The sequence below is a fragment of the Mirounga angustirostris genome, unplaced genomic scaffold, assembly GCF_029215605.1.
Source record: "Mirounga angustirostris isolate CCGP_5_RB_7025 unplaced genomic scaffold, mMirAng1.0.hap1 SCAF_1, whole genome shotgun sequence".
Lineage (NCBI taxonomy): Eukaryota > Metazoa > Chordata > Mammalia > Carnivora > Phocidae > Mirounga > Mirounga angustirostris.
In genome coordinates, this window is record NW_026991709.1 from 97561254 (window position 1) to 97586636 (window position 25383).

General features: G+C 36.1%; 1 protein-coding gene across 1 annotated transcript in view; it reads left to right on the forward strand.

The window, feature by feature from the left end:
- Positions 1 to 324: 324 nt before the first annotated feature.
- The window catches only part of BCHE (butyrylcholinesterase), a 64204-nt gene continuing 39145 nt past the window's right edge, over positions 325 to 25383 (forward strand). Inside the window, exons 1-2 of the mRNA XM_045903441.3 lie at positions 325 to 450; positions 7591 to 9115. Coding sequence (XP_045759397.1) covers positions 7599 to 9115 — 1517 coding nt within the window. The 5' untranslated portion in view covers positions 325 to 450; positions 7591 to 7598. The remainder of the gene's footprint in view (positions 451 to 7590; positions 9116 to 25383) is intronic.

Consider the following 25383-nt stretch of genomic DNA (forward strand, 5'->3'; position numbering starts at 1 on the left):
ATGAGCACCCCCCCCAAAAAAAGTTTATATTTTATAAAAACGGGAAAAGACCTTAAAAGATCTGGTAGTATTTAAAAAGGAAAACACATGCATTTTCTGTTCAGTTTCAGCTTCTGTTAAAGAAACTTCTGTCTTTTTTTTTTTTTTCCTTCACTCTGAAATGAGCGCCTGCAATCGTTTATAAAGCATGAATCTGGTAATATTTTTGTAAATGAATCACTATTGCATTCATACCATTAGCCTCTGAACAGATGTCAGAAAGTAAAGATTGGCTGCCTCTAGATGGAGTTGCGGCTGCCAACTCTCGCGAGCTTCGTCAGTAACAGTTGATTGTAATGTCAGTGCCTTCCAATTTACAGGCTGGAGCAGCAGCTGCATACTGCGCTTCCCCGAAGTAGTACACGATTTCCACTCCTTGCAAACTTTATCATCTTCGTTGCAGTGAGTCAGGTAAGCGGCTCTGAATTTACATGTTCGTGTAGAGATGCAACTTGCTGAGAAGCTCATTCTGTAGGAGGATTGTTACCCCTTCGCTGGTTTGCTGTGCCCCTTTGGTGCTCTGTGGAGAACAGTTATTGCCAATGGGACAGATGAAGCAAGCGAGCAGACACATGCATCAACTCTGCCTATTATTCAAGGAACGCAAACTGAGTCCATTTAACTCCTGAGGAAAAAATGAATTTACTCAATTTCGTGTAAAGGACCGTAGCACTTGTGGAATCACTGTGATGTATCTTCTCAGTGCGCTCCCTAAAGGAAAACATTTTTTGCTGTATTTTACCCTTAAATGCACGATTCAGTGAATCTCTGTCTCTCCTAAAAAGAGTAACAAAAGTGGTTTTTTCCAGTCTTACTCTATTTCTTTTTTCTTTCTTTCTTCTTCTTTTTTTTTTTTTTTTTTTAAGTGGCATGAAATGAATAGTTCTTTTATTGTCTGGCTTGAACAGGGTACTTAATCAACATTTTGTCATCTGAAACAATATCAATTGGCAAAGAATAAAGTCTAAGTTTCTTATAACTAAAAGAAAATTCTGTTTTCTAACTCGATATACCAACTTTCCCCCCTTGGTTCTAGTTGTCCTCTTTTTTAAAAATATGTGCACTTAAATTATAGCAAAATATTGTAAATTTGCTATTATTTCTATTATTATACAAACAATTAGCAAATATAGATTTTCTGCTCACCCTACAGTCCTGTACACCTACCTTTATTTTGATGATATCAGTTCTTGTTTAATCAGAGAATTAAGCATTGAGTATAAAATGTGTGAATGATTAAAAGTAAACTGAAATGTGGATGAATTTATTTAATTGTTTATGATTTCTATTTATAATTCATTTTTTATTTCAAAAGTAGGCCTTCCATATTTTTATGAACATATTACACAATAATAAACTCAACTAGGAGGTACTATCACTAGTCTGTATAATGTCTTCCATGATATAAACTATCTCATACTTATGATAAATATATTTCACTTATGTAGTTACTTGTTTAAGGATGAGCATGAGTTTTTAAAGAGTGGCTTTATACTTTAAATGAACATCTTTAGAATTCTCTGTGAATTTGAAATAACACCACCTTTGAATGACAAACAAAATTGCTATTTGGATTCGCTAAGTTGTTTTATTTTCCTAGATTTGTTGTTTTATTGTTGTTTGTTTTTAATGTCCTGCTTCTTTAACTGTAAGAAAATGTTTGAGATCTATTCCACATTTCAGTTTTTAAAATATGAGCTAATAATATCTTAACAAGTCACATCTTGTTTATAAATTTGGTTTCTGCTCTGAGTCATTTTTTGATAATAACATATTTAAATTGTATGTTGTCTTCATATTAATGCTTTCATGCCAAAATCTGCTCATTCTTATAAAAACTGTAGGACGTTAGAGAATTATAATTGAATAGATGTCAACCTAACACCAGTTTCAACTTTCAAAGAAGACCCAAGATCTCTCTAATATTAAATGTTTGAATTATTCACATGATGAAAAGTTTGTGAATGTTCTTCCTGATTGAGGACAGATAAAGATCTTACACTCCTCAAACCTAACATAGTGTCTTCTATCTGTACACATTCTTTTAGGGACTAATGGGTATCTGAAGGATCCCTGAAAGACAGTGGTATAGTCTATTTATAAATAGACTTCCTCAGTTCCCCACTTCAGATAGCCTGCAACAAAACAAGCTTTTTAGGTTTGGTATAAAGGCTTAGTTGTTTAATTTGACCAAATACATTTTAAAGGCACTTGTTCTAGATCATATTATCTAGATGGCTCTTGCCCCACTATTTTAAGGTTTATTTTTATATAGAAATGCATATTATAACTTTTTAAAAAACAGGAAAATTACATGCAGAGAAAACTATTATCAATATTTGCTTGACCATCTTTTTTTTTTAAGATTTTATTTATTTATTTGAGAGAGAATGAGATAGAGAGAGAGCATGAGAGGGGGGAGGGTCAGAGGGAGAAGCAGACTCCCTGCTGAGCAAGGAGCCTGACACAGGACCCAATCCCAGGACTCCAGGATCATGACCTGAGCCAAAGGCAGTCGCTTAACCAACTGAGCCACCCAGGCGCTGCTTTGCTTGACCATCTTTTAAGAAGTCCTTGGGCGGCGAATTATTTTGAAAATGTGGTTGATAATCAACTATGGCAAATGTTTGGCAAATAAATAACTCTTTCTGTCAATCATTTTATTACAGCCATGTCTTATGGCATAACATATATTTCTTAAAATTGATAATACTTTCGGGGCACCTGGGTGGCTCAGTCGTTAAGCATCTGCCTTCGGCTCAGGTCATGATCCCAGGGTCCTGGGTTTAAGCCCCTCATTGGGTTCCCTGCTCGGTGGGAAGCCTGCTTTTCCTCTCCCACTCCCCTTGCTTGTGTTCCCTCTCTCGCTGTCTCTCTCTCTCTGTCAAATAAATAAATAAGATCTTTTTAAAAAAGTTGATAATACTTATAAAATTAAATCAAAAATGAAAAAAAGTAATTTTTTGCCTTTTTTTATTTTCAAAGTTATATTGTTAGGGCGCCTGGGTGGCTCAGTTGTTAAGCGTCTGCCTTCGGCTCAGGTCATGATCCCAGGGTCCTGGGATCGAGTCCCACATCGGGGTCCCTGCTCAGCAGGAAGCCCGCTTCTCCCTCTCCGACTCCCCCTGCTTGTGTTCCTGCTCTCGCTGTCTCTCTCTGTCAAATAAATAAATAAATTAATTAATTAAAAAAAAATCAAAGTTATATTGTTAAAAGTTTGAAATATTTCCCAAAGATTGCCAGTAGATTTTGATATCCCAGAGCACTTTACAACTTTGGAACACTATAGTCTTCATTATCTTTCAGGTTTTTCCTTCTTCCCACACCCATCATTCATTTTCTCTTGCAATTCCAAAAACTCTTGCCTTTCTTTCCAAAACGATGGCAGTAAGTTAAGTGATCTAATTCAGATACTCAGTTGTAGTTGGTATGAAAATTTTCCCCATTCCTTATGATGTATTATGTATTCTCAGAGTTTAAATTGCTTATTTAATGTGACATTAGCCAACTTGCACCAGAATTTATTGAAAAAACAAATGAAGTTTTATTTAATGTTTTAATTATTAATAAAGATTTAGATATATAGACTAATAACATTTTCTTAGTCTCCTTTATTCATCTTTTGGTTATTTAATCATGTGGTAACATATACTAAAAATACAGAGCAACCTGTTAGAATAGAGAATACCAGATTATGAAAAGGACAACATAATGCTTATTTAAATCAGTACTACAGCTAACTATAAAAATATTACCCTACACTAACAATGTGTATATGAGCACATGCATACTTTCATATTAAAGTCTAGACTTCATAATATGGTATATAAATGCTCCAACAAGTACCATGATGGTGAGTTGGGATTATATTGCCATTCTTTTTTTTTTTTTTAAAGATTTACTTAATTATTTGAGAGAGCGAGAATGAGCGAGAGTACATGAGAGGGGAGAGGGTCAGAGGGAGAAGCAGGCTCCTCGCTGAGCAGGGAGCCCGATGCAGAACTCGATCCCAGGACTCCAGGATCATGACCTGAGCCGAAGGTAGTTGCTTGACCAACTGAGCCACCCAGGCGCCCCTATATTGCCATTCTTGCTGTGAACACATGCTTACGATGATTTTTTTGAATGTTACTAATTACATTATTTGTAAGATGATGACTCATAGGTCATTGTTGAGAAAGCAAGATTATTATTTGCATAAATCATACTATACAAAATTAACACCTAGTCAGCACAAATATAAATAAAAACATACAAGAAAATCAAGCTAAGTTACATAGGAATGATACTAACCTTTTATGTGTTATAGTAGATAGTTTTTAAAATATTCAAGGACAATTATTACATTTATTAATTACATATAAAAACAAAATGTTTTTGTAGTATTATACTTGCTGTGCAATAAAATTATTAAACTGTACAACAAATGTTTGAAAATTATCAGAGACCAAAAATTATTAGCATTAGGTGTTTAGTTTACAAAGGCAAAATAATATTTATATAAAACCACACACACACAAAAAACAGACGGTCTTTACTTTAGATTCAGAAGAACATTGCTTGAACTGGGCCACAGGGAGGAAGGAGTACAACCAGAGATGCTGCAATTAATCTGTTGAAATGCAGCTTAGAGTAAACCTGCTTTGTGTCTTAACTCCTATTTTCTTTCCAAAGCAGGCTTTTAAAAAGAAAAAAAAAAAAAAAAAAAAACTCTGCAGCACTTTGTTCTCCAAATGTCACCTCCATCTATTTAAAAGAAAGGGCTTAGAAATTATCAGAAGGAAAAAAAAAATAAGACTGTAGTAGCTATACCTCTAAAACTCCTAAACTGTCAGAAATATAAAATTTCATTAGTGTTAAGTCTACAAGAACCTTTACATGATTGTTACATTGTTGTAATACTATATCATTATAATTATCATAAATATAGCATATTATAATAGTATAGAAATCATAAATATAGTATAGAAATAGTATTAAAATATTATGTAATTCAATAAAGTATTTAACAGCCAACACATATTCAAAAGTATCAAAACTGATAACATAAAATAATCTCACAGTTTGATTTTTTAAAACCTTATTATTTTTATAACCATTATATATAGACATATATGTGTATATATATGCATATATATGGACAATGATAGAGTTAGATCTAGATATATAGATATATAGACAGAGACAGAGATAGAGATATCCATACGTACACTGAACAAAATACTGTACAATTGATCAGGTTATCCAGATCTTTTGGGGGGCTCAAAAAATACTTGTTGATCACTAGCTGTACTATTAGCAGTGGTGAATGCGGTTGATTTAAAATGTGAGAATTCGGGGCACCTGGGTGGCTCAGTCGTTAAGCGTCTGCCTTCGGCTCAGGTCATGATCCCAGGGTCCTGGGATCGAGCCCCGCATCGGGCTCCCTGCTCCGTGGGAAGCCTGCTTCTCTCTCTCTTCCACTCCCCCTGCTTGTGTTCCCTCTCTCACTGTGTCTCTCTCTGTCAAATAAATAAATAAAATCTTAAAAAAAAAAAAAAAAAGTGAGAATCCTAACTCTGGAACAGTTTTCAGGGTAATACTTTATTCTCTCTACCTTCTGAGACAATATAAATTAAAAAAAAAAACAAAACACTAATACAGAGTCTCAATGCTCACAGCATTAGCTTCTTAGACACATAGATTGTATTTACAATTATGGTATCAAAAAATAATACAGATTTTTTTTTTTTACATTTATGGACCTTTGTTATTATTGTGTGGATGAGAATCAGTGTTTGTATTTGACTGTTTTAATCAGGTTTTCTTTCAGTTGTATAAAGATGTTAGTTCTTTTAAATGATATGGGCATTACATTTTTGTGTCCCTCTTTGTTATGTGAAGTTTCAGAATCTGATTTTTAGGTTTTATTAATTTTAAAGAAATTCAGGTGTGCATTATGAATTTGTTTATTTATTTATTTATTTGAGAGGAAGAGAGAGAGCACACACAAGCACGAGTTGGGGGGAGGAGTAGAAGATGGTAGAGGGAGAGAAGCAGACTCCCTGCTGAGCTTGGAGCCCAGTGCAGCTAGAGCTCATGACCCATGAGATCATGACCTGAGCTGAAATCAAGAGTCGGACACTCAACCCACTGAGCCACCCAGGTGCCCCACATTATGAATTTTTAATGAAACTTTGATTTCCACAAGCAATCTTTTCATGCCATCAATAAATATTATTTAATAAAATGTAGGGGCGCCTGGGTGGCTCAGCTGGTTAAGCGACTGCCTTCGGCTCAGGTCATGATCCTGGAGTCTCTGGATCGAGTCCCGCATCGGGCTCCCTGCTCGGCGGGGAGTCTGCTTCTCCCTCTGACCCTCCCCCCCTCTCATGTGCTCTCTCTCTCTCTCTCTCTCATTCTCTCTCTCTCAAATAAATAAATAAATAAAATCTTAAAAAAATAAAATGTCAAATAGTTATAATTTTGTAGGTCTCAAAGATTCCTTTTTCTTCTACTCTTTCCAGTAATTCCTCAGCATTAGTCCTCTTAATCTCACTTATTTTGTCCACTATCAAAATGCAAGTAATCTGACCATGTTAACGCATGTCATGTGTTAACATATAGGCAAACTTGTCAGTTGCATATACTTTAATCAATTAACAAATAGCAGATGTGCATTGAGTAATCCCTGAGTGTAAAATTCCTTCAAAGTATCTCCTCTCACACATTATATTATCAGCTGCTGGTTCTCTCCATTGACATTGTAATTTAGGTAGAGAAGGCTTTCTTCGTTACTCACTTTTTCTGGTATATATCCTCAGTCTCTCTTCCCGTTTTTCCCATAGTTCTTTACAGTGGCAGCAGATTTGTTAGTTTTCACAATTTTTAGGTTCAATGACAACTGCTGTATTTTTGTTACTTAATATTCTATGAATATATTGTCCAAATTCTCTTCTGGATTGTTTTGAGGAAGAAACCATGAGGCAAAAAGAACCACAGAAGGGACCATGGAAACAGAAAAAGCCAGTAACAGAAGTCTAAGGATCCTTAAAGGTTCTCAATCTACTTCAGTTATGTCAAGAGTCAGCTGACCATGAATAGAACTGTACACATTTCAGAGCATACATGAGCTTATATTTTTTCCTCTAACCGAGGTAGAAATGATATCTTCATAAGTTGACTACTACTTAATGCCACTTTTGGTGGGTCAGTCAAAAAAGTATATCTAGATATACTTTTATATATAGATATATATATATGCCTGAGACAAACTTCCTCTTTAAAATACTAAATCTTCCTTACAGAGACCTGATAATGAATTCCTCCAAATGAAATATTTTCTACTTTTCCATTCCACTTATTCCTGTTCTAAATTGAAAACTGAAATATCTCCAGACATTTTCTGTGTGTGTGGGTTTTTTAACAAAACCTTTATAGTAGTAACAGATTTATTAGTTTTCATAATTGTTAGGATTAATAAGAATTACTTTATTTCAGTTAATTATCATAAATAAAATATAATACTTGATGCATGAGGTTTTTAAAACTTCCTAATTACCTCTCTTTCAGAAATCAATATGCAGAGCAAGGGTACAATCATAAGCATCCGGTTTCTCTTGCGGTTTCTTCTGCTCTGGGTGTTAATTGGGAAGTCACATATGGAAGAAGACATCATAATTACCACCAAGAACGGAAAAGTCAGAGGAATGAACCTGCCAGTTCTTGGTGGCACAGTAACAGCCTTTCTTGGAATTCCCTATGCACAGCCACCTCTTGGGAGACTTCGATTCAAAAAGCCACAGTTCTTGACCAAGTGGTCCGATATTTGGAATGCCACAAAATATGCAAATTCTTGCTATCAGAACACAGATCAAAGTTTCCCAGGTTTCCCTGGATCAGAGATGTGGAACCCAAACACCGATCTCAGTGAAGACTGTTTATATCTGAATGTGTGGGTTCCAACACCTAAACCAAAAAATGCGACTGTAATGATCTGGATCTATGGTGGTGGTTACCAAACCGGAACATCATCTTTACCTGTTTATGATGGCAAATTTCTGGCTCGGGTTGAAAGAGTTATTGTAGTTTCAATGAACTATAGGGTGGGTGCCCTAGGATTCTTAGCTTTACCAGGAAATCCCGAGGTACCAGGGAACATGGGCTTGTTTGATCAACAGTTGGCCCTTCAGTGGGTCCAAAAAAATATAGCAGCCTTTGGTGGAAATCCTAAAAGTGTAACTCTCTTTGGAGAAAGTGCAGGAGCAGGTTCAGTTAGCCTTCATTTACTTTCTCCTAGAAGCCAGCCATTGTTTACCAGAGCCATTCTGCAAAGTGGATCCTCTAATGCCCCTTGGGCAGTAATGTCTCTTGATGAAGCCAGGAACAGAACGTTGACCTTAGCTAAATTTATTGGTTGCTCTAGAGAAAATGAGACAGAGATAATCAAATGCCTTCGAAACAAAGATCCCCAGGAAATTCTACTGAATGAAGTCTTGGTTGTCCCCTCTGATACTCTTTTGTCTGTAAATTTTGGTCCAATTGTGGATGGTGATTTTCTCACTGACATTCCAGACACACTACTCCAACTTGGACAGTTCAAAAAAGCCCAGATCTTGGTGGGCGTTAATAAAGATGAGGGGACAGCATTTTTAGTATATGGTGCTCCTGGTTTCAGCAAAGATAACGACAGTATCATAACTAGAAAAGACTTTCAAGAAGGTTTAAAAATGTATTTTCCAGGAGTGAGTGAATTTGGAAGGGAATCGATCCTTTTTTATTATGTGGACTTGTTAGATGATCAGAGAGCTGAAAAATACCGTGATGCGTTGGATGATGTTCTTGGGGACTACAATATCATATGTCCAGCCTTGGAGTTCACCAAAAAGTTCTCAGAATTGGGAAATAATGCCTTTTTCTACTATTTTGAACACCAATCCTCCCAACTTCCTTGGCCAGAATGGATGGGAGTGATGCATGGTTATGAAATTGAATTTGTCTTTGGTTTACCTCTGGAAAGAAGAGCTAATTACACAAAAGCTGAGGAAATTTTGAGTAGATCCATAATGAAATACTGGGCAAATTTTGCAAGATATGGGTAAGTGCTGATTTTTGTCAGTGTTCTTGTTTGATTTTGTTTGGTTTTGCTTAGCTTTGCTTGCTGTCTGGTATAGACTTCATTAAAGGCACAGAAATGTTTTAATTATTTATTCTTTTTGTACCATAAGCTACTTTTGGTTTCTATTATATAATGAATTTCAATTTCTTGCATCAGGGTGCTTAAATCAGTGAAGAACTTTCATGAAAAATATTTTCTGATTTCATTTCCAAAATACTGCAAAGTACTGTGGTAATATTAGCCAAAGTTTATATGCAAATAGATGTTTATCTTGAAAGCTAAAGTTATTGTGACCATACTTTTTTTTTTTTTTTTTTTAAGATTTTATTTATTTGACAGATAGAGACACAGCAAGAGAGGGAACACAAGCAGGGGGAGTGGGAGAGGGAGAAGCAGGCTTCCCGCGGAGCAGGGAGCCCGATGCGGGACTCGATCCCAGGATCCTGGGATCATGACCTGAGCCGAAGGCAGACACTTAATGACTGAGCCACCCAGGCGCCCCGTAACCATACTTTTTAAACTGAAAGTTTATAGTGTTCACAGGTTTAGGGAAGAGTAGAAATATATCTTCTCCTCATGTTCATAAGCAGAGGTAGTGGTAACTGATAGGTGGAGAAACACCTTACCATTCAGGAAAATCAAAGGGCAAGATCGTGATGGGGTTGGCCCTCAGATTACTTCAAATGCAAATGCAGAGTTCGGGATTTTATCAATTTTTCCCCTAATAAGTTTGTTCCGAGCTTTCAGTTGACTGGACAGGAGCAGCTACAAGGGTCCTCACGTTTAGCTAAGCTGCTTTCAGCTTGAGCAGCCATATAGCTGACATTAGCTAATCTGAAGTATTATAGAAGAACCTATTTTTCCTTCTTTGTTATAAATATTGTGATATTATGCCCCCAAGAGTCAGGAGAAAATAATCTGTTCAAATATATTTTCTAATTTGTATCTCTTAAATATACAAATGTATGTGTATAGAAAATAAAGGGTATTTTTTGTAACCCCCAAAAGAATTTTATACATTGGGATAATTGGTATCAGTGAGAAAAACAAAAGAAATAGAAGTTTGGGCATCTATTTTTAAAATACTGTGAGTACTTGCAGAAACTCACAAATTGATAGATGCATTAATCCAATCTGTCGTAATTGGATCTTTTATAATTGGAAAGAATGTTAATAGTGATACTGTGTTCTAGTTTTCTCTTCCAACCTCCATTTGAAATTCATTTTTACTTCATGTCACTATATATATCTTCTACAAAGTACTTGTATGATGTAATTCTTCTCAAAAATTTTTAATGTTTATCCACTCAGTCTAAAGCAAAAATTCTTCTCTCTGTCAATAAGAGACCTCTATAATCTTACTGCAACCCATATTCCCCAACAATACTTGGCTTCTTGGCAGGCCAATTGTCTCACAAATGCCAAAGATTTTAAGCTTAATATAACCTCTCATCCTTGTTCTTGCTCTGCACCCTGTTTAGAACAGCTACCCCTCTCCTTTTTAATGACATGAATCCTACTCTTTTTTTAAGGTCCTGAACACCCACCTTTCACCAAGCATATCTTTAATTCTTAGAGTTGTAATTGCTTCAGACCTCTTTTTCACTCTCAACAGAAGTTGTTGACTATAACTTGTCTCTGAGATTTTTCATTGTATGCTAAGCCTCCTAAGCTAGACTGAACTAGCTTCTGAAAAGAGAAACTGGTTTTACTAGAAACTCATTAAAGTACTAGTGTGGGTATATGACATATTTATCAAATTATTTGGTTATCAAATGATTGAACAAAAACAGGTAAATGCTAGAATGAGTAAAAAATGGACATATGTTCAAGATATGTTGGCTATTATTTATAGTTGCACAATCTTATGACTTATCCACATCAGCTTCAATTTCTGCTGAAGAAGAATCATCATTTCCAGAGCAGCTTTAGAGTGATTTCTATCTCATTTTGTTCTCACCCTAAAGGCTATATCCATATTAAATCGCTTTAATATGTTTTAAATTCTTTCTTACAATTCTAGAGATTGTAAAGAGCTTAAGGAGATATATTCTTTAAAATTATTGATGCCTGTAATTTTTAAAGGACTTTATTTTGCATGTTAAAATCATCAAGGAATTTATACTTTCTCACGTCACAATGGAGAATACTGAGAATTGGATGTGGCGAATATCTTGACACACAGCAACAGTTCAAAGAAGAGAATCTTTGATGCTTACCAGAATAGATTGTTTAATCCTAATCTACTTCCATGATTAGCATATTTTCATGGGAAATATATGAAGATTGACACATTTCAGTTATAATGATAAATTCATACAAATGAGATTGTAAACCATAATCTCATTTTTAAAGTAGTTTGGCTATCACAAAATGTCATTTTAGTTGGGGAGTTTCTTTACAGTCAATATTTGCACAGTGGAACAGCAGTAGTAATACTTCATACCTGTTGAGAGTTGACTTGTTGGTAAACATAATGTTAATCTCCTGGTATACATTATCTTTCTTTAAAGTATACCTAGGAATAAATATAGAAGTTTAGAATGGTTAAGTAAACTCCAATGGAAACAAGGTTGGTAAACGTACAGTTTGTTAAATCCATCCACATCATCTGACCACAAAGGCTATGTTCTAGCTCTGTGGTATTCAGTGAAGGGAGATTAATCCCCTGACCCCTCACCTTCCCACCCCTGGGAACATTCACTAATGTCTGGATCTGTATTTGAGTGTCACAGCTGGTGGTGGGGGTGCTACTAACAAGGTAAAGGCCAGGGATGCTCCTACACTTCCTGCAAAGTACAGAACAGCCCCCACAATAAAGAATTATTCATTCCAAATGTTAGTTATTCCAAGATTGAGAAACTGCAGTTTTCTACTTCTTCATATCCCAAAAATGGCATATCAAGAAAGTAAAAACGTAGAACTAGGAGCAGTAATAATTATTCAGGAAAATGAGTTTTCAAGTTCATGGTTCATAATACATTTTAACAAATTCTCCTTCTTAAATAATGTCTAGTATAAGTTGTACTTTTTGTTATAATCAAATTCAAAATAAGAGGTGCCTGGGTGGCTCAGTTGGTTGAGTGTCTGACTCTTGGTCTCAGCTCAGGTCTTGACCTCAGGGTCATTAGTTCAAGCCCCCTGTTGGGCTCCATGCTGGGTGTGGAGCCCACTTTAAAAAAAAAATAAATTCAAAATAATTTTGAATTTTCCTTGGTGATTTTTTATTTTGCCAATAGGTCATTTAGTAGACTGTTATTTAACTCCCAAGTATTTGGATAATTTCTAGATATTTTGTTATTGATTTCTAGGTTAGTTCCATTCTAGTAATAGACAATATTCTGTAAGATTTTCCCCTTTGAAATATATTAAGAACTATTTTATGACCCAGCATATGATCTGTATGGGTTATTAGTTTATGTGCTCTTCCGTTACTTAGTATGGTGTATTCTGTAAATTAATTAGTTCACAGTCATTCAGGTCTTCTAATATTCTCCCTAATATATTTTCTACTTTCTTCAAATACTGAGAGAAGGGTATTAACATCTTCAACTGTAATTGTGGTGTTACTCATTTCTCCATTTAGCTCTGCTAATTTCTTTTAGTATTTTAAATCTATGTTATTAATTTCTATGCATATTTAGGATCATGTAGTCCTGATTAATTGACCATTTTATCATTATGAAATGTCTCTTTATCCCAAAGTTGGCTTTGTCTAATATCAAGATAGACATGTCAAGTTTCCCATACTTATGTTTACACATTTTGTTCTATTCTTTTATTCCACTTATATTTCTAAAGAAATCTTCCTTACAGTTGAGTTGGTATGACTAATCCATTTGACATTTAATGTATTTATCAATATGATTTTAAGTACATCATCTTGCTTTTAAAAATGTCATTTTATATAGACATTTTAATTTGCCTTTAATATTTTTTCCCATGGTTGCTTTAGGGCTAGCAATTGTTTCTTTAACTTGTGAAAGTCAACTTATAGTTAATACTGAAACATTTTGCATTTTGCAACTGACATTTCCCACTTTCTTCACAATTCACATTTCCCATTTTCTCCATCACCCTTACTACTTCACAAATGCAAGAAACTAACAATATTGTTTCACGTATTCTTGATGTTTTTTGTATTGCTGTCATATGGTTAGGCAATGTGTAATATAAAATCTCACTTAATATTAAATATCATTAGCGGCCATCAAAAGGAATGAGATCTTGCCATTTGCAACGACGTGGATGGAACTGGAGGGTATTATGTTGAGTGAAATAAGTCAAAAAGAGAAAGACATGTATCATATGATCTCACTGATATGAGGAATTCTTAATCGCAGGAATCAAACTGAGGGTTGTTGGAGTGGGGGGTGGGGTGGGAGGGATGGGGTGACTGGGTGATAGACACTGGGGAGGGTATGTGCTCTGGTAAGCGCTGTGAATTGTGCAAGACTGTTGAATCTCAGATCTGTACCTCTGAAACAAATAATGCAATATATGTTGAGAAAAAAAAAAAGAAGAAGAGGAAGGTAGCGGGAGGGGAAGAATGAAGCGGGGGAAATCGGAGGGGGAGACGAACCATGAGAGACGATGGACTCTGAGAAACACACTGAGGGTTCTACAGGGGAGGGGGGTGGGAGGATGGGTTAGCCTGGTGGTGGGTATTGAGGACGGCACATTCTGCATGGAGCACTGGGTGTTATGCACAAACAATGAATCATGGAACACTTCATCTAAAACTAATGATGTAATGTATGGGGATTAACATAATAAAAAATTAAAAAAAATATTAAATATCATTAAAACATCATTTGTTTTAAACCATCAGTTATATTTATGTAAATTCATAAAAGAAAAGGAAAAGTGGTCTTTTATATTTACCCACAGAATTGCCATTTCTAACGTTCTTTATTCTTACCTATGGATTCTAGTTTTCGTCTGGTATCATTCCCTTCATGCCGAGGAACATTCTTTAGGATTTCTCATTGTGTAGGTTGGCTAGTTACAACTAGCCATTCATCAACTTTCTTTTATCTGAAAATGCCTTTATTTTACCTCCGTTGAAGGATATTTTTTAAGAATATAGAATACTGAATTGTTGGGGTGCCTGGGTGGCTCAGTCGTTAAGCGTCTGCCTTCGGCTCAGGTCATGATGCTGGAGTCCTGGGATCGAGTCCCGCATCGGGCTTCCTGCTCCGCAGGAATCCTGCTTCTCCCTCTCCCACTCCCCCTGCTTGTGTTCCCTCTCTCGCTGTGTCTCTCTCTGTCAAATAAATAAATAAAATCTTTAAAAAAAAAAATACTGAATTGTTTTTTTTTTTTTCTTTTCCATTATCTTCTTGTCTCTAGTTCTGATGTGAAGTGCGCTTTTATTCATATGACTTCCTCCCTGTATGCAATATCTTTTTTTTTTTTCACCCCCTGGGTTGATTTTAAAATTTTCTCCTTATCTTGGGTTTTCAATAGTTTGTCCATGACATTTCTAAATATATATATATATATATTGGTCTGGGGTTCACTAAGTTTCTTCTTGTTGATTTTTAATGTCACATTTGAGATATTTTGGGTCAGCATTTCATCAAATATTCTTTCTGCTTCCTTCTCATTCTCATCTCCTTCTAAAACTCCAATTATACATATACTAGGTTGTTTAATATTTCACAGGTCACTAAATTTCTGTTCCCTTTTCTTCAGTTTTGCTTCTGTTTTTCAAATTAAGTACTTTTTATTGATTTCTCTGCAAGCTCATTGACCCTTCTAACCTTCTCCAATTTGTAGCTGAACCCACCCCATGACTATTTTATTTCATTTTAGTTTTCAGATAAAAATTTCCTTTTTAAAAAATAATTTCATTCCTTTGCCAAGAGTCCCTCCCTGTCTCCTATTTAAAAAGATATTATTTTTTAAGTTCTTGAACATATTTAAAATAGTTTTAAGGTTTTGTTTGCTCATCCAATATCTGGTTCACGGGTTCAGTTTCTATTTTTCTATTTCTTTGCATGCTTAATAATTTTCAAATTTATACTGGACTTTGTGGATTATATGCAGAAAAAATTCTATATTATTTTATCCCTCTTGGAAGAAGTATGCTAGCACTGAAGAATGTTTTTCTATTTTACCAGGCCATTCAATTAAAAAATGTGTATACACTTAAGTTTGTCTCAAATGTGTAATAGGCATGGTTTTATATTTTGTTAGAGTGGATTCAGGAGAGGTCCAAGATATTTTATAGATCCTCCAACTTGGCAGGACTTAAACTCAAAAGTCTGTTTTCACTGAGGGTATTGCAGGTACTTGGTTTCAGGGTCTGTTAGGATGGGATAGACCAGGTCTAATTGTATTCCTTACTTCTAAGGCTTGTCTTTGCCTCCAGCTGGACACTGAGTTTTAAAGAGGTATTAATGAGATGTAAATGAAGTGTTGACAACATTATGATAGTTATTCACTCTCCAACTTTTCCCATCTCTCTTCTGCTCTCAGGCTTGCAGCATCTTCTCTCTAGTCTGCCTCTTAGACTCTCACCCTGTACATATTCAGCCCAGGCCTCAGCCAAAAATCTGCAGGGAATCCCTGCAGAGAATTTGAGCCTCACTCCATCCTTCCTGGAGTCCTGCCCCACAGATTTCAGCTTCTGTATCCAGGAACTCTTATTTCTGTCTCTTGACCTCAGTGAAGCTACTCAACTGCTTAGCCTCATGCTCCCTGCATCTTGGACGAGAAATTCTCCGCATATGTGTAACCACAGTAAACACGGGCTCACCTTAGAGTTCCCTGCTCTCAAATAACACAGACTTGTGCTGCCTGTTCTCAGGTTCCTGAAACTCATTGCCTTGTTTTTTGTTTTTGTTTTTGTTTTCTTTTTTGTCCAGTATTATAATTGTTTATGGTGGGAAGGCTAATCCATTTTAAATCACTCCATCATGGATGAACATAAAAGTCCAAACTCCCCTCATTTGTATTTTAAGGGAATCCTAACCTTTATATTTCTCATTCAGTTACATGAAACACCTTTTTTGCAGTTACTTTAGAATATTTTATCAATTTTCAAGACATATAAAAGCCTTTTTAGTTTGACTTATTGGCAAAAATAAGAAAACATTATTCTGTGGTAGCACTAAATTGTATTCAGATTTGGTATCTCTAGTTGTAATGTTTTAAATTCCTTCTAAAACAGAAGCCACACTATCATGTAAACCTTTGCTAATTGTAATTACCACCTATATGTACTTTGCTTGCTCCTGCTTTTCCCTCAATCCCATCTTTGAAAATGAATTTAAAACCTTACCCAAATAGCACACAGGTCCATATGTGCATTACACCCAATACTCTATACTAATATATGTTGAAATATCAATTCACGTATATATCCATCAATCATTCATCCAAGCAATAACTTGATGGCCAAGAAATTAAATTAAGCAGAACTTAATGACATTGATTCAGCACTATCCCAATTATACAGGAAATTGGTGAAATCAAACTTGATTTATCAGAGAGACCAGAGCAGCTAAAGAAAGTAAATAGCAAAAATATAATTAGTAGCATAATGTAAGATAGTGGAGGATCATTATTCCAGGACCCCTCCCGTTGCTTCCCACTGGGTCAGGTCATCTTTTGTTTACTGTGTCCTCTCCAGGTGCTACATTCAGAGCTCCACCAGTGTATAACTTCAAGGGAAGCAATTTACAGTGCAGTTGCACAGTTGTCCCAATTGTATGTGACAGCCCTGATGTGTCCAGTGTTCCCCTTTCTACAGATCTTATATTTATATCACCTTAGGCAACTTACTTAAAACTCCCTACTGTTTTTCCTTATCTGTAAAATGGGGATATAAATATGCCTCCCTTACTGACATATGCAAATGTTACCTTATCATTTACAGAGAATTGCATTCCTCCTTCCCATTAAAACAATATATATTTTCCTCCTACCAGGCACACACTGTTTCAATCTATTCTTATCTAAGATCAGACTTGCATTCTCCCCAAAAATGTACAATTGTTTCACTTCCCAGCTCCACGGGAATTAATCAATGATGTTTTCAAACAAAAAAAGATCAACTAAAAATTGAGGCAGTTGACTGGCTTCTGTCTTTTTGGTGATAATCCATTTATTCAGAATCCCTCTAAAGTGGTTAATGTTTCCTAACACATTTTTTTGCCAGACATAAATGTTATGGCACACTTTTCTTTTGTCCTATTTTGATATCATGAAACCAAAAAAATTACTTAACAAAGTATTTGTAACTTCATTGTAGCTTATCTGCTGCTACTCTCGTGTATTTTATTTCTTATTTATTCCCTTACACTGGAAGAAACCTTATCACAGATGGAACAATTTATTAAGTGGAAACAAAAATATACTACTAAACTCTCAATCCCATGATTCACTGATCTATTAAAAAAAAAAAAAAAAGAATAGTTCCTGATTTCTGTACTAAGAAGTATGTGTGATTAAATTAAATGCTAAGCCATAATTTCTTAGTGCACAAGATTTTTTTAAAATAATTGAGACAATTTAAAAATAGGCATGCTTCCATATACTAAATTGTAATTATAATGATTACAAATTACAGATTTGCTAGACTCCTAACGCAATTTGGAATATTTGGGATATATATATATATTTCTGAATACACCCATGCATTAAGGGGTGGGCACTTCATAGACATTGCTGTAACTTCACTAGACTAGTAGGAACACATGCGATAATAATGTATTTTTTAATATAATGCAAAGTGGATTTAATAATATTAGTGTTTAATAGGTATGATTCCTTCTTGTTTACTTATATATGACACAGGAAATAAAGTGATTAGAACAATTATTTCAACCCCATTTATTTTTTAAGTGAGTGTATTTTCTTTGTGTGTTCTTGTTTTTCCCCCTCCTACAACCATTTTATGTTTTCAAGAGATAATAGAAAAACTGAGGAAAATCAAAGAAAGTGTAAGAATCAGTGCTTTTTCATTCTAAATCTCTGTAGGAATTAATATGTGTCCCTATTCATTATGTAAAGTTTGTACAAATCCCTTCACCAAGAAATTAATTTTCAAATTACACTTGAAATTATTTTTATTATATGTTTTAACTTAACAAAATAAATATTCTGGCCGGAGTATTGGTGGTATAGTGGTTAGCATAGCTGCCTTCCAAAATAAATATTCTAGGACTTCATCACAACACCTTTCTCAATAAGAGATGCCTTAAGTGTAGCAAAAGGATAGTAGTTAAAGATTGTGTTAGCATGAATGATACCATTACACTGGCAAGGTATGAAGTGTATGGATTCTATTATTAGAATGAAAAAGTGCTGAAATGATGACACTATCTAACATTTCAGATGAGAAGTGTGTGGTCCATAGAAGAAAGGTGAATTGGAGCTAATAGGTGACAGAACAAAGATTAACTAGGACTCAAGACTATTAACTTTCATTTCCTTGTATTATCCATTTACCAGGCTGCCTTCATCATGAATTATTGAAAGGAGTCATTAAACAGTCTTAGGAAATGCGTTTGGTTGCAAACTAATAATTTTAACATGTTAGCATGCTGATACCTGCCTGGTTAATGTTATAAGGGTAAGGGCAGAGAACAGACTAAAATTAGACATCATGAGATGTAGAGACAAGTTTAAGTTTGTGGAAGACTGTCATCTGGCCATCTAGTGTAATTATTATCAGGCTTATAATTAGATTTTCTGACAGATAATAGTTCATGTGGTTTCCAGAGTGAAGAAAAAAATCCTTACCCTCTGATTCTCTAATTATTTGTGGTACATTATTATAATTAACCTAACTGAAACATTTTGATGACTTTGCAAAAGGGTCAGGGTTCCAATCCCCTTGGATTTATTTTATTGCTATCATGACAGCATCAGTGTTCTCTCACTTCCCAAATTCTGCCTGCCTCCCCCGACCCTGCTGAGGAATTAGGTGAGAAATTACTCCATAAGGAATAAAACAATGAGTAGTAGCTGCAGTGTAAAGTACTTTAAGTCTAATAGATAAAATATAAAAGTAGATTTAAAAAAAATATGCATGCATTAGTGTAACTTATTTGAGAAGGAGGAATTACATTATGGGACAGTTTATTTTATTTTATTATTATTATTTTTAAAGATTTTATTTATTTATTTGACAGAGAGAGACACAGCGAGAGAGGGAACACAAGCAGGGGGGAGTGGGAGAGGGAGAAGCAGGCTCCCCGCCGAGCAGGGAGCCCGATGCGGGACTCGATCCAGGGACTCCAGGATCATGACCTGAGCCGAAGGCAGTCGCTTAACCAACTGAGCCACCCAGGCGCCCTACATTATGGGACAGTTTAAAGTGTGCATAAGATCACTTGCAAAACCGTTTCAGAGTGCAGTGGTATTTTACCATCAGTGATAGTGGTATGAGAAGGAGAAACCTGATCCCCCCAAAGGGCTGCATCTATGAAGATAGCTATAAAACCAAAATACATTTGACTAAGTTTTGAAATACTTTATCACAATGAAGTAGGGGAGAACTAATGTTTTTATAGTATAAGGGGGCTCATTAAAACATGGAAAATCACACTGACAGCATCCATTTACTTGGAAATAACAATGTGATTTGTTCTGTATGGTTTTCCAAATGTTTTCTGTATTTGGAAAAAATTATAACATTCAGTGCACTTGTAAATCTGAAGTTCAGTCTGAAATTGGAATTAATCCATTATTATTTTAAAAATCAAAGTCATAATTTCAGTAACATATATATGCAATACTTCAAAAGACCTGTCAGGTATGAAATAATATGTCATATTTCACTAAGTAACAAAATGCTGTAACCAAAATGTGATTTTAAATATTTTACTGTATAAAATACTACTTTTCTGACTGTTTCATAGCCAGATATAACTAAAATGTGTTTGGTCAGATTTATGAGTTCCAAGAAATTATTCTTGCTTCAATTTTCCTTCCCAGTCAATAGCATTCAAGATCCAAGTAAGTGCTAAAAAGCATAACTCCACCCTATTTTTATTTTTTATGTGTTAATATTTTACCTAGACCCCTTCCTAATAACATGATAAATACTATGAACCTGATAGGATAATCGGTAGATTTATGGTGAATGAAATGTCAGTATTAACTTGTCCACAGACCTCTGTTATATAAAAGCAACTGAGTCTTTATCTTGTACAAATTACATTATTTTTGGTGTATCAATTTCTAAGGATTGATACCGAAATAATATTTGTTTTTGTGACTAGAGTTAAAATATTAGCTACAAAAATATATTTTATCTGATAAACCGTTACAAACCAACATAATAACCCAATGATATCACAGGTGTTAGAATTCCATGTTTTGTTTAAAAGCCGTAATTTCAGTCATGCTTTTACTGGTTTCACAATGTTTCTGGAGGTATGAAAATTAGACATTTCATAAAACTCCTTGATATGAAAATCTACACTTTTTATAGAGCACTTGTTAATCACAAGTTAAAAATTTTTGTATGGTTGGGCATATATTATGCAGGCTTGAAGAGAGAGTGAGAAATGGGAGACTAGCAGGTCGGTAGGGCACCACAGAATACATACATTTCTTGATTAAGTTCTCTGTCTTATAGGGCACCACTTATGGTGGCCCAAAACAGTTATGATAGTAACATCAAAGGTCACTGATCACAGATCACCATAACAAATATAATAATAATGAAAAAAAATCGCCATATAGTGAGAATTACCAAATGCGACGCAGAGAGACTCAAAGTGAGCAAATGCTGTTGTAAAAAATACGCCAATAGCCTTGCTTGAGGCAGGGTTGCCACAAACCTTCAATTGTAAAAAATGCAGTATCTGTAAAGGGCAACAAAGAGAAGCACAATAAAACAAGGTATGACCGGGGCGCCTGGGTGGCTCAGTTGTTAAGCGTCTGCCTTCGGCTCAGGTCATGATCCCAGGGTCCTGGGATGGAGCCCCGCATCAGGCTCCCTGCTCAGCAGGAAGCCTACTTCTCCCTCTCCCACTGCCCTGCTTGTGTTCCCCCTCTCGCTGTCTCTCTTTCTGTCAAATAAATAAATAAAATCTTAAAAAAACACAAAAACAAAAAAAAACAAGGTATGACCATACTTTGAAGGATGATCTGGCAGGATTTGCTAATAGATTGGGTGTGGGATATGAGAGAGTAAGTGATGGCAAGGATATCCCAAAGTTTTTGACCTGAGCCACCAGAGGTGCCAATTTCTGAAATAAGGATACCAATGGGATCTTGTAACCAAAAGCACCATTTTAAACATTTTAAGTTTAAGGGGTCTATCTTAACAGACACTTGGAGCAATAAAATAACAATTCCGACACTGTAGTCTAGAATTCAGGGGTTCTAGTTCTAGAACTAGAAAGGTAGGGGTTCAAGATATAAACCTGGTATCTAAGGGCATGAAGATGGTATTTAAAGCCACGAGATGGATAGAGGTTGTGGACAGAGCAGATGCCTGAGCACTCCTAGGCCAGAGGCCCAGAGGAAGAAGAGCAACCAGGAGAGAGAATGAGTAGCCAAGGACTCAGAAGGGCAACTAGGAGAACAAATGATCTCGCCAAGAGCAAATGAAGAAAACGTTTCAAGCAAGGGGTAATAAAAGTATCAAATATAGAATGAGTATAATGAAAACTATATGAAACTGTACACAAAGGTCTGTGGGTTTGGAAATGTGGAGATTATTGGTGGCAAAGACATAGGATTTTTGATGGAATGTTTGGGAACGAAAACTTTAATGGATAGATTCCAAAAAGAAAGGGAGAAGAGGAATTAGAAATTTCAATTTGAATCTATTTTTCAAAGAGGGAAAGGATGGGACTTTACTTTCCCTGAAGTCGAACAGGGAGATCAAGTCTGGGATGTAGGGAAAACAGAGAGCAGGAGCCTCTTTGTGTCAACTTAAAATTAAGAGCCAGGATGAGAGGCAAAGGAGCTTTTATTTGAGATCAAAGAATTGCAATTCGGGGAGCACAGACTCAGGTAGAGACCCAAATAGTGTTTCACTTGCAGGTGAAACCAGGGCAGTTTTATGAGGAAAGGCAAGGGGGCAATTACATGAGTTGAAGAAAAGAAAGTTTTTCTATGGGTGTTAACAAGCTTTCTCTGGTGTTAAGTCGCAAACCACTCCGGGTTATACATTAATGGACTGTTGATTTTATCTTCAGAAAGTCCACAAGTCTCAGTCTGTGACCAGGATATCTGTTGTCCCACTGATTTCTGAAACAATTGCTTAGAACACTTGCTTTCTTAGCCAGTGCAGAGGTTTGGCCCAGAGCAAACAAGGGCACAGAAGGCAGTTTCTCTGCGGTGGCTGCTCAGGCTTTATTTTATTTTATTTATTTATTTTTTGTTTTGTTTTGTTTTAAAGATTTTATTTATTTATTTGACAGAGAGAGAGACAGCAAGAGCTGAAACACAAGCAGGGGGAGTGGGAGAGGGAGAAGCAGGCTTCCTGCGGAGCAGGGAGCCCAATGTGGGGCTTGATCCCAGGACCTGGAATCATGACCTGAGCCGAAGGCAGACGCTTAACGACTGAGCCACCCAGGCATCCCTCAGGCTTTATTTTAAAATGGCTCTAGGTACACCAGTTTTTGCTTTTTTGCTTTTTTAATGGGAGATATTGCAACATGTCTGTGTGCTGATGGGACTGGTACAGTGAGTGATTAATGTGACTATTTGGGTTTTGTATCAGCATCATAATCATCTACCTAATTGTATTCATTTGTTTATTTTCTGTTTTAGAAAACGATACATCTCCATATAATGCAAACCACTTGGTTAGAAGTCAGGCTGTTGGTAACTTGGATGTAGCAGTGCACAAACTAAGGAATCAAGAGTTGGGAAACAAAGGGAAAATAAACAAAACCACCACCCAAATATTCTGCACATCAAAAAAAAAAAAAAAAGCTATCAAGAAATACTTCTTTGATATTTATTCCACCAAGAAGGTGGTATTTCATCATTTGGAATCTTTTGGCTTGTAATGTGCCCTAAATCCTAAAAGGATTATTCCTTTACTTTTTAAAATGAGAGACAAATCAGAAGTAGTAGTCTTTTGAGAGCTAAGACAGAAAGCAAGCAACTTTGCAACAGTCTGAGAGGTCATAGGAACAGCAAGAGAAGCAAGTAGGGGGAAAATAACCTCTGATATGCTAGCTATGAGGCAGGGGAGCGAGGTTCTTGTCTCACGGAGTCCAAGAATGAATCTCCAGGACAAAGGAGAGTGGGCAGAGCATAGAGTTTTATTAAGCAAGGGTATGGAAAAAGCTCTCAGGAGTGAGAGGGGTTGACCAGGTTGCCACCAAGGGTTTTTATCTCTGGCCTTTTATTAGAATTTTACCAGGAACTTGCTGGTGGTTAGGTCAGTGATCTGGAAGCAGACATGATGCTTATACATTGTGTGAGAGTCTGCTTCTGTTTTCTGTGACATCTATGATCTATAGATAGGTTTGCTAGGTCTGGTTAATCTTTATCGTTAACTTCTTCGAGGCCTGATCTTTTTTTTTTTTTTTTTTTTGGTGGTTATTTTCTATTTTCTGTGGTTACAATGTAATTATTAGAAAAACATTTTCGGGGTGCCTGGGTGGCTCAGTTGGTTAAGCGACTACCTTTGGCTCGGGTCATGATCCTGGAGTCCCTGGATCGAGTCCCGCATCGGGCTCCCTGATCGGCGGGGAGTCTGCTTCTCCCTCTGACCCTCCCCCCTCTCATGTGCTCTCTCTCATTCTCTCTCTCTCAAATAAATAAATAAAGTCTTTAAAAAAAAAAAAAATTCACCCTAGCAGTTGGGACAGGGCATCTAGATATTCTTCCTTATCTTTATTTTTGTTCTGTCTCAGTGTCTGTATACCTGAAATACCCTCAGAGCCTAGTTGGGGCCACTATTCCTTCCCTACTCAAAGTCCCATCCTTTCCCTGTTCAGCTGGTGCCCGTGGTAATGAAATATTGACCCTGAGATCAAATAGCATGCTGTGTGGTGCCTTTTTGGTGTCCTTTCACTTTCAAGGAAACACTGCGCAATGCTTGCCAGGAAAATTAATTTGTTAAAATAAGATGAATGTGATTATAATTAAAATAACTGAGGCCTTAAGTAACACGCTTTGCGTATGACTTATAAGTAATAATAATTTGGCCTTATTGTGTGGTCAAAATCTACTTAAGAAAGTACTGACTAGCTTTCGGATTATGCTAATAACATGTGCTCGCTGTCCGCTTAGGACTTTACTTCCATTATGCAACTCTCTAAGGAAGTATGGTGGTGACCAACAGGTGGTGTGATAGGGCACTGAAACTTACAGAGCTCAAGCTGCCCCAAATTCTACAGGTATTAATGAAAACCAGAGATCCAATTTGAATCCTATAGTCTGATGGGAGAACACAGGGACCTCTCTCTTCCCTATACTTTGCTCCCTCTCTATTAGAATTTGTGTGTGCCATTGGGGAAGGGAAAGAGCAAATAATTGCATCCCTTTTGTCCTTAGTTTTCTCATCTTTAATATGGGAGTGCCAATACCTATCTCCTGGTGGGCATGGTAATTCGAAAAAAACTTTATGCAAAATAGCTGACATATTTCCAGACACATATTACAGGTAGCATTGCCAAATAAAGTACAGGATACCTAGTTAAATGTGAATTTCAGCTAAACAACAGATAGTTCTTCTTAGTGTTAAGCATGTCCCATAAATTTGCACGGGACATACTATACTAAAAGAATTAAATTACGTGTTGTTGAGCTAAACAACAAATTCATATTTAACTAGGAGTTCTGTTCTGTTGTTGTCCTGTTTCATTCTTGCTAAATCTGGTAACTCTAACTGTAAGTCAGATGGCCTACACAAAGTGTTCTCAGTTGGAGCAGGGTTTGGCAAAAGGTGAGAAAGGTGTCAGAGGGAAGTTCGGCAAAGGGCCCGTTAAGTCAGTAGGAAAAACAGAAGGAAATACAGAACATTGTAGTGAGGTGGCCCTCACAACTGTATCAGACCAGCAGGAGTTGGAGAATGGGGCTTTCAAGGGACGCCCTGCATTTCTAAAGTCCTGGCTACATTTCTCAGGATTAGCTCTAGGGCTAGACAGGGCTCAGTTTGCAAGTTTAGGATTTAAGTGTCCTGAGCTGAGGTAAGTAAGGATTAACGTCATAAGGGCAAAAGTTGATCTAAATATTAACATTAGAACAGAAATAAGATTTTCTTCTCCCTCAGCCTGAATCTCCAAAGCTCTGAATATGCATTTGAGTTTGTTTTA